The sequence below is a fragment of the Rhynchophorus ferrugineus genome, unplaced genomic scaffold (genome assembly GCF_030347505.1).
Source record: "Rhynchophorus ferrugineus isolate W39M unplaced genomic scaffold, kcgeb_rfMv2 rfM9, whole genome shotgun sequence".
In the NCBI taxonomy this organism is placed as follows: domain Eukaryota; kingdom Metazoa; phylum Arthropoda; class Insecta; order Coleoptera; family Curculionidae; genus Rhynchophorus; species Rhynchophorus ferrugineus.
The window spans coordinates 5072639-5090919 of NW_027472588.1; the positions used below are offsets into that span (position 1 = coordinate 5072639).

Below are 18281 nucleotides of genomic sequence, written 5' to 3' on the forward strand. Positions count from 1 at the left end.
GTTTATTTATTCATCCAGTTACGATTTTATTAAAAACATATATGATTCATTTATTCGCCATAAATGAAACTTATATTAAAATGAAGGTATTTTGTCTTAATTGAAATCCTAAATACATTCTTGATGTGGATATGTGATAGAACAAAATAGTGTTAAGCCTTACCAGTGTCATTTGACGAATCTGAAAATTTTGGATGTTGTTTCAGGCTAGTCCATCGTCTACCAATGCCCCTTTTTAGTGTTGAGTTGTCCTGTAACAAAATATATAAAAACCATATAAAAATTTCGAAGCCATTAAATAGTCAGAGTCAAAAACTGATTACGTCTTTAATCAGCTAGTTCGAACAGGAAAAAGAACATATTTATTCTCTTTTTGTCAGATACTTTTAAATATTAAGTTGTTCAAGTTTTATTGAAAATATTTTTGGCGTACTGTAGCTGAACTTAATGGTAAAAGATTAACACAATACAAAGTAGATGACAAAATAAGATAACTTTTATTAACAATTATTTCAGAAAAAACTGTTAGTTTGGAAAGTATTGATAGAACATTTAGGCATATGCAGCTCTTTAAGCCATGTAAGTCGTCCCTTCATGTACTGTTAGGAAACGTAGGATTGAAATGGTTGCGAAAACATAGGTTTTGTTAATATTAATTTATTGCAGATGGTAGGCATGGATTTATTTCTGGAGCTGAACTAGAGTTTTATGTGATTTACTTTTTTTTTAGAAACAGGACTGAAAAAAATACACTGTAAAAAGAAACATTATCTACAATAATACCTTTCGTTTAGATAAACTGTATCAGACAGATGGAAGTAATTGACAAATAATGCAATTGTGAATAAGTATACTAGTAGGGTGTAGGGAGTTAACATGAACTGTTTCGCAGATATTGTAGATTCATTAGAACGAATGCAGTTTTTAAACCTAACTTTATAAAAAAATTGTACATAGCAAGTAACAGATGAAATTAAGGAGAAGTACCATGATTTCAAAATGACTCGACAAAGAAACAAAAACTAAAGGTAAAAAGTATCTCTAATGAAAGTAAAATATCATGCATATATACAATTGTTAATTAGATTAGGCTTCCAGGGCATATGTAGAAAAGTTCAATGAAAATATAATAAGAGAACTCTAACCTACAAATTATTGTGGATGTTTAATTATCTGTAGTTTAAGTCCGTCAATAATATATGCATTAGATGTACATGATAATCTTAAAATAAATTATATTTTATAACATTATTTTTGTTTCATTATTTTATTTACATTGGTATTTTGTTTTCGGAGATGTGATATCATGCATTTTGATGACGCGCTTTATTGGAACGACTATATGTAAACGGAAGACTGATACTTTCAAAGATATTGATACTGATAGTTCAAACCGATACATTGCATCATTTTGTGCGACGAAAACTTCTATCAGAAAAAATCCTCAACAACATTGAAACTTTTGTACTTTATATTTCAAATAAACATTCAAAAAACTTGTGAACCTTTCTATTTCCCATAATTTTTGCAATAACAATTTAAGAGACCCTTCTGCTGGTTGTATATTAATAAAAATCTACCTGACCTATTAAAGTTTGTTGTGCTGATTGCTCTGCAAATATCTTAATTGATAAATTGAGGATTTCAGTGCTCGTTTGTGAGCCATAGTACATTTATACCAAACTGTTATTTTACAATTATATAGCATTTTTAACATTTCTGAGATTTTAGTGATATTACATGTTGATTTATATATTGTTTGCAAATTTAATGACAGTTTAAGCGCAGAATAAGTGGTGCCTCTGATTTTGAACAATATAGCAGCGGCTTCAGATGATGAAAGGGTTATTTAACTTTGTACCTAAATAAAATATTTTACCAGTTTCTAGAAAAAACTACCGTCATTTATTGATTTCATTATAGAATCAGAAGCTAATTATTGTTGATGATTTCAAATAGACACCTTATATTGTAAAGATTAACTAATTCTTATGATTATTGATAAGCTATTTAAAAAGAAAACGTCAATCTGTTAATACTTTGTCAACAATCTTCTTGGTCACTATTTTCGTGGTCACTATCTTGAGATGTGAATACGTTTATCGCAAGATTTACTTTGTACAAATTTTGTCCGGGCAATAACGAACACAACAAAAAAATAATTATCCAATTTGATGCGCGTGAATACATTTCATTTTATATATATAAGTATATATGGTGAGAAAATGCAAACAGCTTAAACTAAACCAAATTTAATGGCTGATAGGGCGTAAATCTAAATTATCATTAGATAACAAGGTTTTGCTGTATAAGTTAATACTTAGGCTCATTTGGACCTATGGTATTGAACTGTGAGGTAGTACCTAGCATATCTAACATAGGCATCCTCCAGAGGTTCCGAATACAGTGTTGCGAGTCATCGTCGATGCTTCATATTATGTCTCCAACAAACAGATTCAGCGCGATATCCCTCTAGAACCCATAACGTGTATGATTGGAAGTGCTAGTGTGAAGTACTCTGAAATACTTTTGGTGCATCCCAATTCACTCGCCAAACGGTTAAATGTGCGCGATGACAGTGTAGTGCACAGGCTCAATGGCAAACTACCATACGAACTGATTAATAGACACACAGAGTGAGATTTAATAATCTCTAGAATAAGCTAGAATAATTTTTAGAATGAGTTAGAATAGACTTTAAAATAAGTTAGAACAGTATCTAGAATAAGATTTAGATTATAAGTGTGTACGACAGATCACTTACTGAAGCAATCTTCTACATGTCAGGATAGTTATATTATATGCGAAAATCATATGATAATACATGTTGCACAAGGGCAGATTGTTGAAGAACTAAGAGATTAATAAAATATATAAATATTCTGACCGAGACTTTCAACGCCCGCCAGGTCGTTAATACAATAATGGAACCGTCTTAAAATATTCAAATTGAACGCGGTAAAAAATTGTTTTAACCACTCCCGTCTCTTTATTGGATAGATTTATTTTGTTTATTAAAAAGCGAAGGCTGTTTTTTACGGTAGCTGCTTAGGTAGAAAATTAATTTCGGAGATTTGGACCGGTTCGTGGAGACTGCCTACAGGTACGGTCTGAACATTTTCCCATTATTCCGTTCCCGAAATATTCCCGGTCATTTTTTTTTTGGGCCGAAACAGATGATTCTCTCAATGGTTGTTTTTACTTATAATGGTTTTTGGGTACGCTGTAACGCAAGAGAAAGTTGTTTATCAATAACCATCCACTCTATTTAAAGGGCTCTTGTTTATTTTCAAATTTGTTTGTTTCAAATTGTTTCTCAATCGTATCAAAATGGCGACTAGTACTATTATGATCATAAAAGTAAGTCTAATGGAAATAAAATGGAAACGAATTTGTATCATCCCATTTGCAGTAATTTATTTAGGATATAATGCTTTTAAATCTATATTTTTTCGAGCTTTAAAGAAATTGTGACGAATACACTGACCTACACCCAATATATTCGGATGTTCCGCAAGGCAGTGTTCTTGGCCAATTGTTATATCAATTGTATACAGCTAACATACTGACGTCAAGAAACACTACTGCTGCAACATATGCTGACGATACAGTGCTTTTATCATCACACGAGGATACAATATCAGCCATAAAAAACCTCCAACTTCATCTTAAGTAAGTCTAATAGTGGTTGAAAATGTGGCGTATCAAAGCAAATGAAACAAAGTCTACCCATGTGACATTCACCCTTTGTAGAAGAACATGTGACTCAGTAAAATTGAATAATCATTAACATCCGCAAGCAGACAACGTTAAATATCTGGGAATGCATTTTATTCGACTTTTGACATGGGAAAAACATATAGTTGCAAAAAGCAAACAGCTTGGGTTTAAACTAAACCAATTGTATTGGCTGATAGGGCGTAAATCTAAATTTTCATTAGATAACAAGGTTTTGCCGTATAGGTCAATACTTAGACCCATTTGGACTTGTGGTATTGAACAGTGGAGTACTACTAGCAAATTTACCACAGATATCCTCCAGAAGCTCCAGAATAATGTGTTGCGAGTCATTGTGCCCACGGGTAGATTATTGACGTTCTAGGAAGTTAGTTAAAATAGTAAATATTGAACTGAACTTCTCTCCCGGATTCACACGATCTTCTTCTCTTAAATAAATGTGTTATAATATATTTAAAATGATCCTATTCAATAAATAATATTAAAAAGTTTCGTAATTTTATCTAATACCCTATAAGAAATTTTAATCTCAATGTTTATCGATCTATTATATATTAACGAAGCTAGTAAAGGGCTGCGCTCTCAACGACATAATCTATAAAATACGTACCGAATAAATTGGATTTTTCCAATATCGTTTATAACTGCACGGCATAATTCTTTCCTCGAATAAAGATTAGGTCATCCGTTAAAACTGAATATAGGAAAATACTGATTTATTTAAATTATTGTCTGTATTTGAGATTGAAGTTAAATTAAGTTTATTTGTCTTCTTGACAGTCTGGTTTCTTGTGTTCTTGAGTCTATTGCCTTAATAACACAATATTATTGCAGTTTCTTTAATCATTATTCTAGTATAGCGATTTCCATTAGAAAAGTGGATAAAGACTTTCCGGTATACCTTTCGGTATACCTTATAGATACCAAAAATATAACGAATTACAGAGTGTGCTAGATGAAAATGCAGTACAAGTGCGGTAGGAGATTGCAGATCAGATCAGATCAACATTTACAGAAGCAGCTAGAAGAACATCAATAACCGAAAAATAGGCGTCACATTGAGAAAATGTAGGTCAGGAGAATACAAAATATAAAAAGCCTTGCATAGTTATTAAGCAATCCAGTGAATTGACATCAAAACATAACCTCAACTTAATCAATATGTAAATTTTTGAATGAGGGATAGCTTTCCTAGAAAGAAATATATATTTCGGTCGTTTTGGAAAATATCGATTTTTTTAATATGGTTAAATATCTATATTTTGTAAAATATATCTAAGAAATATATTTTAATATATTTTTAAAGAAAAAATTAAAATATTTATTTAAAAAATATCAATATTTACTAAACATTTAAAAAAGTATCGATATTTTTAACAAGTCTTTAAAATTAAATACCAAAATACACACCATTATTAAGAAATACGAATACTCGTATCTTTTTTAGAAATATTTTTTTAAATATCGCAAAATAACGGCTAACAAAAGTATCGATTTATCGACATATCGATATTTTTTCGGCATTCCTACTTGGAGTGACCAAGATTTGGTCAATCTAAGAGAAGATATTCATTAAGAATTGGTCAGCGTATTAAAAAATGCCTTGATTTATAGCTTTCATCTACTGGTTGTTCGTCAGACGTTGGATTTGTATCAGAAATTTGAATAAAGTAATACACAGTGATGAACAATATAATAATATTTTTAAATTCACATTAAATAAACCTTTTTCAACCTTCATAATTTAATCCCCAATATGTTTAAGCAATGAATTCAAGAGAAACTGTACCATTTCACAACTATTAATCTCACAATTCTTGTTTGTAATATGTATCGAATCTGAAACCTTAGAGTCTACTACCCAACTCCATAATAATACAGCAAGTAGCTAAGTAATAGGAAAACGCTACGAACTAATTCCAGCGCCTAAGCTTGGTGATATAAAAAAACTCGGGTTGCTATACGTTTATGATCTATATTTTGCTGTGCTTTTTCGATAAAATACTAATAAAATGAATTGACGCGGAGTCCACCTCTCATGTTAAGATCCTGTTAAACCCTTAAAATACTACTAAGCCCTTAATTTTTTTTATTATCACGCCTACGTAGGTCTTTTTATGACATCTTTATGTGGATATATAAAAGGCTATTTTCAAATATAAGTGTAAGTTCCAGTAAGAAAATTAATAGGCGTTAGTCGACAAATTTCAACACCTTTTTTTTAATTTTACACTGTTGTAAACTGTTCTGGAAATTTATTTCGTCCAGAATTGCAGATTTTTGGTTTAACAACTTGTTAATAAATAAATAATGAGTATATGAAAGGTTCATATTATTTTCTTCCTCTCCTGTATATATAGATCTGTTTTTTCATGACTAATTCGTTATTTCTTTTGGCAGGTCTCCAATAGTTTGATAAAGCTTTTAGATTTAGGCTTTCAGAAACCCTTAATTGTATAGCCAGCTCGTTATAAGATAGGGATTAAGTATATTCGAGAAATTATGAGAACCGAATAATATATTTTAACTGTTCAGACGTATCGTTGTATATTGAACAATATCAGTGGGTATTTATAACATCGGTGAAGGATATGTGTTCAATTGTTAACTAGGAACTAAAAAACATGGCGAACTTTTCTCGAGGCACATACAATATAAAGTAAAAAGTAATAGAGCACAATAGATACGTTCAAAACCGTTTTCTCGTCATGCATTGTGACAGAAATATGTTTTACATTTAACAGAATGTTCCGATTTAATTTAAAACCTCTTAGGTACGTCAAGGCTTTGCCTCGGCTCAGGTGTCGGAGGAGGTGCGAATGAAAATAACTGCGAGACGTAACCCTTTGTGCGAGACTACTTGTTATACAAATCGGAAAAAAGGCTCTTAAAGCCGCTCCGAATGCTTGTAAGAGCTGAAATACAATATAAGTCTTTTCAGGTACGATTTGTGTCGTTTGACTTGAGTGATGTTTCAGAGATATTCGCGATATATTAAGTTTTGTTCTTAATTAAGTAAAACTGTGGATATTTATTGATGAAAGTGGGATGTATAAAGGTAAACAATTCTCAAATAACATCACCTGACGGTTAAACTCGGTGGTTTTCAATTTTCCTTACATAAAATAACAGTTTTTCATTTAGCATTATTGAGTTATTCAGTGTATATAGATTTTAGTATGAAAGGATCAATATTGAAGCGATTTAAAGGTGATAAGTTTGATGCCAATGACAAAAACCAAAAAGTTCTTAATATTGGATCAGCAGCGGTCCAACTTATGCCCCATTCGCCTCACAGTCCGGACTTCCTGCCTAGTGATTATGCCCAAGTCAAAGGAACACTTAAGTGGCCAACGTATGTTCAAAGAAGATGTGAAATGTTCCTTCAATGGATTAGGAACGGAATTTTATAATGTTTGGATGCAGGAATTAGACCAGATTCTTAAAAAATACTTAGAAAAAGATAGAAATTGTGGGGGAAAATTGAGCAGAGCTTCTTCTATCCAACCGTGTAAATTTCTTGTAATTAATTAGTCTTATTTTAAAGCTTATTCTGAAGCCTATATATGTCCAATAATCAGATCAGATGGTGTTAAACGTTTTAGTCTACGCACTTCACTATCACGTCGCATATATAGCTGATTAATGAGTACATTGGGATGCACTGGCACTCTTTCGATGTACTTCACACAAAAACATTGGATTACACACATTAGATTTACATTGGAAAAAACGTAGTATAGAAAAAACAGATTTAGAGTGTTCAACATTTTATGGTTCGACCAAAATGAAGTGTCTTGGATTATAAAATAAAAAAGGCATTAATAACTGAAGAATTAATTTCTGTGTGGAAATTAACTCATTGGAGGTAAATTAAGAAGAAAGGTCCTTGGAAACGGTTGGAATTATTGGATTATTAAACTTTATGAATTGGTTAAAATTTAAAGAGGCCTCTCTAGATTTGGCACATTCGATACATGATGCTTTTGGAGGTTTGGAGAAATATATTCTTTGAAGAATATAATAGATGGAGAAGCATGAATTTATAATAGAAACTATAATCTATGCAATAAAACAGTCAATATTGCCGCATCAACGTTTGCTGATATATAATTTATAATTATTACTAACGTTTTCAAAGACTTTCAAGCGATTTGACAAAAGGGTCGACCAGTGCGAAAACAAATCGAAATTTATAGATTGATTGGGTTACCCGTTCTCACCCGTCAGACAGCATTCTGTCTCTTTTTAACTAGGGTAAAATGGGAAGGAAAACTCTACTCCAAGTTTAAAATGAGTTTTACATTTTTATAAATTATATTTGGCAGAAAATTCAACGTCATCTATGACGGATATTGGCTCTATTATTGGAAAGATTATAGTTGTCGAATATACTATTTAAAATAATTAAAATTAGTGAATAAAGTTCATAAACGGTTAGGGAAATAGCTTAAATATTTGAGAACTAATATCGCGGGTTAAAAGTCCGAAACAAATTGGTTATTTCTGGTATTTTCAGCTGTTTTAGTGCAGTTCTTAAGGTCAATACAATCAAGTTCTATAATTACCGCTATTCATTATCAAATAATCGCGAATTTACCCAACGTTTAGGTCTATAATAAGCGCTAGAGTTGCCCCCTTGACTCGTGGAAACAATTCGAGCAATTTACATGAAAAACTAATACAAATGCCGTACCTTCTGGTAATCCGAATCGAAAATTAAATTATTCGATACCGGAGCAATTAGAGACTAGACTAGTTATTCCGCCGGAGAGAAAATCTGGATTTCGAACGAACTAAACCGAATTACGAGCCTGGAAGACTGGAATCTCTCTCGGATTGAACCAGTTCGCGTTTAAGTGGATTCGCGATCGAATTTTACCGAAAAGATTCGGGGAATTCCTATTGTCGATATGCGATAACATAGTATTCGCTATGGAGTGTTATCAGAAACCTAAAGGAATCTATCAGGTAATAGCCTACGATAAAAAATGGGGATGACAGTGGGCCAGAGATAGTCAGTAGAAGACTACACCTCATATAGTAAATGTTAAGCCAGGCTAATGATTATTTCAAGAGTTATCAGGTATTATTGGACAGGAGACTGAAGTTAAAAACAACAGAACATTTAAGAAAACCAGTGGTTAAGATCACGGACGATTCCCCAACCACGAAATCCACCTTATGAAACAGCATCATACCTACCAATACCATTATTTTTGACTATATTTAAATTATGTGAAAAGCTTACAATGAAAAAGGATAAAATCAATCATTGACGGAAAACATTTTACTCCAATTTGGTTTCAAGAAACAACTTTCCACGATTGAGCAGGATTGCAGAGGCACCGATGTCATAAAAACCCTCTAGAAGAAAATAAAATTTGTGAAAAGCCTTCTTCCTGACCAATATTTGAATATTTTGGAACCATATATAACTGATCGATAATTCAGGATGAAAAAAGAAGATGCCTATTCTACCTTGAACAAAATATAAGCAGGTGTGCCACAGAAAAGTGTATTAGGGCCAGTCCATTATCTGCTTTACACTGGGGACTTCAGTTTTCTTGATTTGCATATGAAACTGCAATCCTAACAATTGGAGGAAACAAAACTGAATCAATTGAAGTGTTGCAAAGAACTGTTGCTAAAATATGTGACTGCAGAGAAAAATTGCCTCTCAAAATCGCTCAGTGCATAGTGATTTCACCAACAAAATAGTTGAACACACTAGTATAATCTATTCAAAGTTATTTTGTACGCACGTGATCTAAATTTGTGACGGCCAAACGTCGCAATGTTGCCGCATCAACTCTGAGTTTTACTTCAGTTTGGTTTTGACATAAACAAAATTCTAATCTAAATAAAACAACTGAACAAAAATGTTATCAAACATAATTTATTTGAACATTATAGAATATTTAAAAACTACAGTTAATTATACAGCCGCAATAGTTTATAGGCCAGAGTTATAACCTCATATCACTATTGCTTTCAAGAATTTTGCATACGTCTGATAACTGGACGATTTTAGCAAGCTCATTCGTTTACGCGTTCGAATTAATCAGACAGCATTGTGTCTCTTTTTAACTAGAACAAAATGGGTAAGAAAATATTGTCTGATTCTAAAACGAATTTACAATTTGCGGCAGGCAATACATTAAACATCTTAATGACGCATATACAAATAAATTTTGAATAGACTATATATACATTTATATTTTCTTTTATTCAAGTTTTATTACACACAAACTATCTCTTTATATTTTAATACGTTCTTGTAATTAATTATTTCATCTATATATATTTAATTTCTGTTTTATCTACTTTCGATCCATGCGTATAGGGTTTTTATAAGAATTAAAGTAATTACTTAAAGCTTACTCGGTATACAGTATACATTTTGTGAAATATGAATAAATGTTTTAGCTTCAGATCACATACACTTTGTATATTTATGTAAATTTCGCTATAGAGCAACAAATTATTTAGTATTTATCTAAACCTATTTAATTGCATCTAATATATATGTTCAAGTCTGCATATATCCACATTAGGCATCGCTGCATAAACAGAATAAAATATGAACACATCCAACCAAATTAACGTACCTCTCTCCATCTCTCTCTAAAGTGCATTGGTTTAGCAAATATTATAGCCTCTAGTCTCATTAATCACCAAGCGAATGGATGGTGTCTTAGTAGGGACACTTTCTCATTCCCTTTGAATCACATTATCTGATTGGCGCCGGCCAAACCGAGATTGTCGAGAATTTTCTGGCTCTGTCGAAAGGGTTAAAAGGATATTCAGGGATAAAGGTCCAGATCCCGAACCGTTAGATAAGCATCATTACTGACCGTTCAGGTGTTGGAACGAAAATATAAACTGCCAGGTGTATCGTTACAAAAAGCTCTGATTGTTTTTTACCATCATTATGTTTTTGCTCGTTTTAGCTTTACGAATTATATGTTTTGTTTATTAATATAAAATATTATTACTAGTCGTTCTTCTTCAAAGTGTGTGATCGAGCTTATCGAAAACGATGGTGTTATCGCGTCAATATCTCAATTGGATTAAATAAGCAGTGATAGGAAGGAAGACGTTATACTCTGTGGCAATAACGTTCAGCAATTTGATCTACCATGTATCTTTTCTCAGACTTATTTCTAAAAAAGTAAAATACATAAGATGCAAGTAAATATTTCAGTTATATTTAATGAGTAATAATTTTAATTAGTTCATTTTTCAATATGGTTTCATAGAAACTTATTTTAAGTACTTTAAACCGTTCCTTAATTACAGCCTTTGTTGATGCACTTGTTGGAATATTCACCACTAGTGTACTATAATAGGGTGCATTGTATATAACAATAGCTGATGGCTCCTGCAAGTGTTTTAAAAGCTGATTATTACTGTAAAAAGAAGCTATGGTTCATTTCTCCATGGTAGTCACCCTTGGACTTAGAGGAAAACAGTAATTCTGCAGCAGGAATAAAACCATTACTGTTTCCAGCAAGAATAACTATATGTCTGCCATGAAATATTAATAAATGTTATGACTAACAAAGTCTAATCGATAGTTATTCCAACGCTTACCTTTTTGCATCAACTTTTATTGTCTTTACCACTATATTTACTATCATCTTGCCATGAGCGACCAAATGTACCTTTCTGAAATATTCATGTATCATTCAATTCTTCCTTGATTTTGTTATATGTTTTTAAAAAATAAGAATGTATTTTATTTGTCCTAGGCAAGAGTGCAACATTCGACAAGGAAAATGATACCAGTCACGCCGTAACCAGGCTGGGTAATATCGGACTTCTTCTGGGGTGATTTCTGAGTTGTCTAAGTCACTCGCCAGTAGGCTTAATACCGACGACCGTGGTTCAGAGTACACGTTAAACTGCAGGTGTAGGTCCAGTACAGATAAACACGTAGTTGGAGAAAGGAGACTTTAAATTATATATATATATATATATATATATATATATATATATATATATATAATAAGCATATGTCTATTAAATATTTTAAGGGTTTTAATACGTTTTTTCTACAGTATATAGCATTTTCATACACTTCTTAAGAAACCAGGGTAACATCTTAAAACGTATTATGGTAAACTGATACGGCTTCATCCGATTATCATTTGTCGGCCGCTCACAAATGTAAACTAATTTCATCGGAATACATTTACATGTAAATAAAGGCATTAAAAAGCACTCAATCCATATTTTTGATAATGGGCCGAAAATTTTATCATAAATTCGCCACAAAGACGACGGGTGGGCGGGGAGATTTAGGGGGGACTCTATTACAATAAAATTGCCAATGCATAAATTAATAAAATTTACGTTCTCGATGTAAAGCAAATATCTCTTTATTATTCCAAAAACAACAGAATAGATTGGATAAACCAATATTGTTTGTCAACAGTTATATCGAGTCGCCTGTGCGATAAACAAAGGGATTTGCAAAAAGCGAATATTATAATTTTTTTTATATTGTTATAATATTTTTATTTATGCAAGTAGTCTAATAATTAATTATTCCCGTACAATTATACAAAAACCACACTATCAATTTATTTCTTACAGTTTCTTCATATACAACTAGGATTGGGCAGTATTTGTATTAGTTGTATATATATATATATATATATATATATATATATACATATATACATACATATATATATATATATATATATATATATATATATATATATATATATAAATATATATATATATATATATATATATATATATACATATATATATATATATATATATATATACATATATATAAACAAATTTTAATATAATTATTTCAGAGGATAATGTTTGTCGTGAAAGTATCCATAAAAAGTTTAGAGATATGTAGTTCTTTGAAGGATGTAGAATACTTCATACACTGCTGTGTAATATAGGATTTAAATGGTGTAGAGATAGTCTACGATAGGTCTAATGGAATTTCCAGACATTTCCTTTAAAAGAATACAATTTTTAAACATATATAACAAATTAATTAAAGTAAGACCTATTATTTCAATTGGTGCACATATATGAGATAGGGATATTTTAGAATAAGTCATTGGGTCATGGCAAGATAAAAATGAAAGTAGTGTTAAGCTAATAAAAGTTTATGGAAAGAGGTAAACGTTGGAATAACAACTGATCAGATTTTACTAGTCATAAAATTCATTAATAATTCATTGCAGATAGACTGTTCTTCATACTGGAAACAGGAATGGTTAAAAATATCGATCAGACACATTGACGAAGAAACTGGCAAATATTGGAATCGTGAACAAGTGTTAGATAGATGGGAAATTAATAGCTTAGTTTTCATTTGAATGAAAGTTTCTGAGTGTGGAATTATGATACTACATTGACAATTTCTAAAAATGGGTAAAGAAAGTGGAAACAAATAAAGGCAACTTTATAATTAATATATCATAACTGTAATAAATCGTATTGTAGATGTGAAAGATGTATGTGCATAGATATGTGTGTAATTCTTCAGAATATATGAGAAGAGAAAGAATACAAACTGCTTTCCAGATATGGCAAAATTTAGGTAGAATGTAATGATTAAATTTAGTTTTATCAAGAAAAATGATAGTAAGAGAACAAATTTATGAGAAATATAGTGATATCAAAATGATTTTACAAGGAAACACTGCACCGAAGGATACAAGAACTGTACGTAAGAGATAAATATGCTGTCAATGAGAATAATCAATATTCGACAATATATTCAAATTGTACCAAACACTTATTATGAAAATATATATTATAAAGTTATTTATAAAAAAACGAGCTCTTTAACAGGTCTGACAATGAACAACACTTTTAATTAAACAATCAAATGCAATTCTTTTATCATACAAACATAAATTATCAAAGAAACTATCATTATGTATGACGATTAATTACTGTCTGTCGCGTCATAAGTTAATTAGAAACAATCGAGCAGCACATTCGAACTATAACACTTGCCGCGGTTGCTTTTGCCAAAGGAGAACGGTTGTTTTTCATTATCACATTATTAATTAAATGTTCGAGATGTTGTAATTCGAGTTTTGACGTCGACTATTAGATCGTGAAAATGCCACCCCTCTCAGTTCAGTAATTAGGTAGCGGAAAGAAGAGATAGGGGGAACTTTGGCGATAGATATAACGAGATATTAAAGTTAAAAGGGTGGAGCTTAATTCTGATAAAATATCTCGAACATGGGCTCATATGTTAAAGCTAAATATACAAATCATTATTGCTATGCAAATAAGTGGTTTTTCATTATATTCTATTGATATTTTAGGCCAAAATATATCAGGTCAATTGAAAAGTCCCAGGAATACCATAGTAAAACATATTTTTTGAGAAAATTTTTTTTTATTCAACATAATTCCCTTCAAGGGTGATACATTTATCATAGTAACCCTTTAAGTTTTCGATACCAATTTTGTAGTACGATTTGTCCTTTGCTTCAAAATAGGCCTCAGTTTCGGCGATCACCGCTTCATTCGACGAAAACTTCTTTCCAGTGAGCATTCTTTTGGGATCTGAGAATAGAAAATAGTAGCTGGGGCTAGATCTAGAGAATATGGTGGACGAAGAAGCAATCGGAAGCCCAGTTCATGGATTTTTGCCATCGTTATCACTGACTTGTGACACGGTGCATTGTCTCGGTGAAGCAGCACCTTCTTTTTCTTCAAATGCGGACTTTTTCGGCGATTTCGTCTTTCAAAAGGTCCAATAAAGCTATGTAATAGTCGCTGTTGGTGGTCCTTCCTTATTCAAGGTAGTCAATGAAAATTATTCCATGCGCATCCCAAAATACAGGTGCCATAACTTTGCCAGCCGACTGTTGAGTTTTACTAAGCTTTGGAGCGGGTTTATCGTGTGCAGTCCACTCGTATGACTGTCAATTGGACTTCGGAGTGAAATCATGGAGCTATTTTTCATCCATTGTCATATATTGACGCAAAAACTCAGGTTAATTATGCTCGATTATCTTCAAACACTGCTCCGAATCATCAACTTGTCGTTGTTTGTGGTCAAAAGTGAGCTCGCGCGGCACTCACTTTGTACAGAGCTTTCTCATACCCAAATATTCGTGAACGATATGATGTACACGTTCAGTTGATATCTTTATAGTCTGCTATATCATTCAATTTCAATTTACGGTCATTTGAAATCTTTTTGTGAACTTTTTAATATTTTCGTCGGTAACAACCTCTTTTGGGCGTCCACTGCCTTCGCCGTCTTCGGTGCTTATTTCACCGCGTCTAAATTTAGCATACCAATCCGTGACGGTTGATTTTCCTGGGGCAGTATCCGGAAACTCGGCATCAAGCCAAGTTCTTGCTTCAACTGTATTTTTTCCCTTCAAAAAGCAATATTTTATCAATACGCGAAATTCCTTTTTATCCATTTTTTGACAATAACAAAAGTTGCTTCACTCAAAATGCTATAATTCACAAACTAATGATCCGACAGCTGTCAAATTTATACACGCATCTTTTGAGAGTTAGGGCTAACTAGAAAACATATGAATTTAATTTTAGTAGCGCCATCTGTGTTAGGATGGGGGACTTTTCAATTGACCTGTTATATAAAGTAAATTTGGCTACAAATAACACTAACATGAATTGTTTATAAGACAAAATGAAGTTGGCTGAAATGGGATAATAAAATGCAAAAATAGGTGAAAATAAGACAATGCAAGTACTCACGTAAAATGATCACAAATAGTAAATTGATTTTTTAAATAATTTAACATAAAATTTTTATCCAACAATATATTTGAACAATATACTAATTAATTAAATAAACCCGTTAAATATCCGATAAAAAGTAAAGTGATTATGATGCAGTCGGATAATATGTCGAGAGTTTAAGAAGGCACAAGGCGTATAGTATTTCATACCGTATCTCGTTTCCTGTGGTCCCGCAGGCTGAGCCTTTGTTTCCAATCTCGTTGCGGAGTCGAGTCGGTACTCAGGGGGCATAGCATTGGTGTGGACTGCATGATCTGAAACAACAATTCGAAGTTAGATATTAAAATTTTGTTCCTTGTAAATCGGGAAATAGAACTGCGTCTTGTTATGTATTTCAATCAAACTTGAGGATTTTCAGTAAATCAAAGTTTTATATTATTATCTCGGAAATTATTCCGACGCTTGTCACTAATACGAGGGTCACTATTTATATTTCGGGAATAAGAAAAAAGCAAATAGTTAAGGTGCGAATATATTTTTATTGTTTTGCAAAGTACTCGCCCCGATGATCGATACACTTTTGCATACACCTAAACCAATTTTCAAAGCATTTATTCCATTTTGAACGATGTATCTTCAAAACATGATTTCTTAACGCTTCAATAGCTTCTTCGGGCGATGAAAATCGTTGACCAAGCAGTTTATTCTTCACGGATGGGAATAAAAAAAGTCATTGGGTGCCAAATCAGAGCTGTACGGCGGATGACCCATCGTCTCGATGTTTTGAGTGGTCAAATAGTCTCTTGCTTGACCCGATGTGTGAGAGCTCGCATTGTCATGATGAAGAACAATCCGGCGTCTCTTGTGTGTTTTCCTTATTTCACCGAAGGCTTTTGGCAAACAAATGGTTATGTACCAATAAGAATTTACTGCTCTACGATGCTCTAGAGGCACTGTTGCAATATGACCAGTTTTCCCGAAGAAACAGGCCATCATTTTCTTTGAAGTGCTTAGTGCGTGAACAAATTTTGTTGAATTTGGTTCATCTTGGAACACTCATACAGTCGAGTGCTGCTTACTGTTGGGCTTGTACGAATATATCCATGGTTCGTCACCTATTACGATTTTGTAAACGTGTCTCGAAGCACTGCGATTGAATTTCTTAAGCATTTCTTTGCACCAATCGACACGAGCCTTTTTTGAGCGATTGTCAAATTGTGTGGGATCCAACGCGAACATAACTTTCGCACAGCTAAGTGTTCATGTAAAATAGTATATATGCTGGTGAAACTAATACCTACGGATGCCTCAATCTTACAATATGTGACATAACGATCTTGCTTAATCATTTCGCACACAGCATCGATGTTTTCTGGCACAATAGAAGATTTTGGGCAACTTTCAAGAAACTCGTCGGACAGCGAATTACGACCACGCTTGAATTAATTAAACCAGCTATACACGGTGGTTTTTGATGGAGCTTCATCGCAAAAAGTCAAATTAAGTTGACTGATGCAATCTTGCTGTGATTATCCACGTCGAAAATCTTAAAAAATCATCGCACGAAAAATTTCAAGATTCAGTTCCATTTTTTTTTGCCGAGACGAGATTTTCTACATACAACTACATATAAAATAAACAAATAGCGTCTGCGAGACAAAATGTTCTGAGTACAATGAAAGTATATCGTCAAGAATGTCAAATTTTACGATGGAACCGTCAGGTGGACTCACATGACAACAGTATTGCCAATTCCCGAAATATAAATAGTGACCCTCGTATTTCCCTTTTGTCCGGATACATTTAAACTGTATCTAGAAACTAATAACGGAGATTCATTATTTGTTTATGGGGGATATCAAAAAATCTTTTCATTTTCAGGTCTTTTGACTGGGTATGGTATTTGGGATTAATTTACAAAATGAGCAAATTGCTACCGCGGAATTACTGTCGACTGGTGGAATCGTGTCTTTTCGAAAGAAAATTTAGGGTCTCGCATGAAGAAGGATTCTTAATACTTAAACCTATTTCGGCTGGACTTACACAAGGTAGTGTCTTGGGGCGATTTATATATCTGCTCTATACTGCTGATATCCCAACAACAAAATAATGACAAAAGAGGTATCTCTTTCTGAGACTATAGAAAAAGTACAAGTAGCGGTCAACAATATCTACAAATGAACTGGAGGCTGGAAAATACAATTTACTAGCTCCAAATATACCCATGTTAATTTTGCGCTGCGGCTAATTACCAGAAAATTAATTATGTCACTTGACGGATCAATGCCCGATTCCTCAAGCAGAATCAGCGAATTACCTCAGTATATATGTCGATGATAGGTTAAACTGGAAACATCATTTGAGACAAAAAGTAGAGCAAATTAGACTCAATGTCAAGCAACTGTACTGGTTAGTCGGAAGATACTCTCAACTTGATCCAAGACATTGGTCAAAAATAAAGCCTATTTGAACCTATGGGGTTGCACTAAAACGTGAAACCAACTAGTAATCCAACGCACCCAAAACAATGTTCTACGATTAATTACCAATGCTTGTGGCTACGTAATCAATGAAGAGCTGCACTATGCCTTCGGAATCAAATGGATACATGAAGTGATCCAAGATTTCGCGCTAAAATATGTAACAAGGTTGCCTAATCACAGTAACGTGAAAGCCATACAGCTACTGGACAACACCCGGGAAATCAGAAGATTGAAGCGAACCAAACCACACGAACTTTTTTAGTATATAAATGTTTTTTTAACTTTAGCTTAAGTAGATTAGTTTTATTCTAATTTGGGAAATACATACTGATG

General features: G+C 32.7%; 1 protein-coding gene across 3 annotated transcripts in view; it reads right to left on the minus strand.

The window, feature by feature from the left end:
• The window catches only part of LOC143201942 (adenylate cyclase type 6), a 294077-nt gene that overhangs the window by 105338 nt on the left and 170458 nt on the right, over positions 1-18281 (minus strand). For all 3 annotated transcript variants that reach the window (XM_076413160.1, XM_076413158.1, XM_076413159.1), the window contains 2 exons: positions 15675-15779; positions 164-251 (listed from right to left, as the gene is read on the minus strand). In XM_076413160.1, the coding sequence (XP_076269275.1) occupies positions 164-251; positions 15675-15776 (190 nt within the window). In that variant the 5' untranslated portion in view covers positions 15777-15779. The remainder of the gene's footprint in view (positions 1-163; positions 252-15674; positions 15780-18281) is intronic.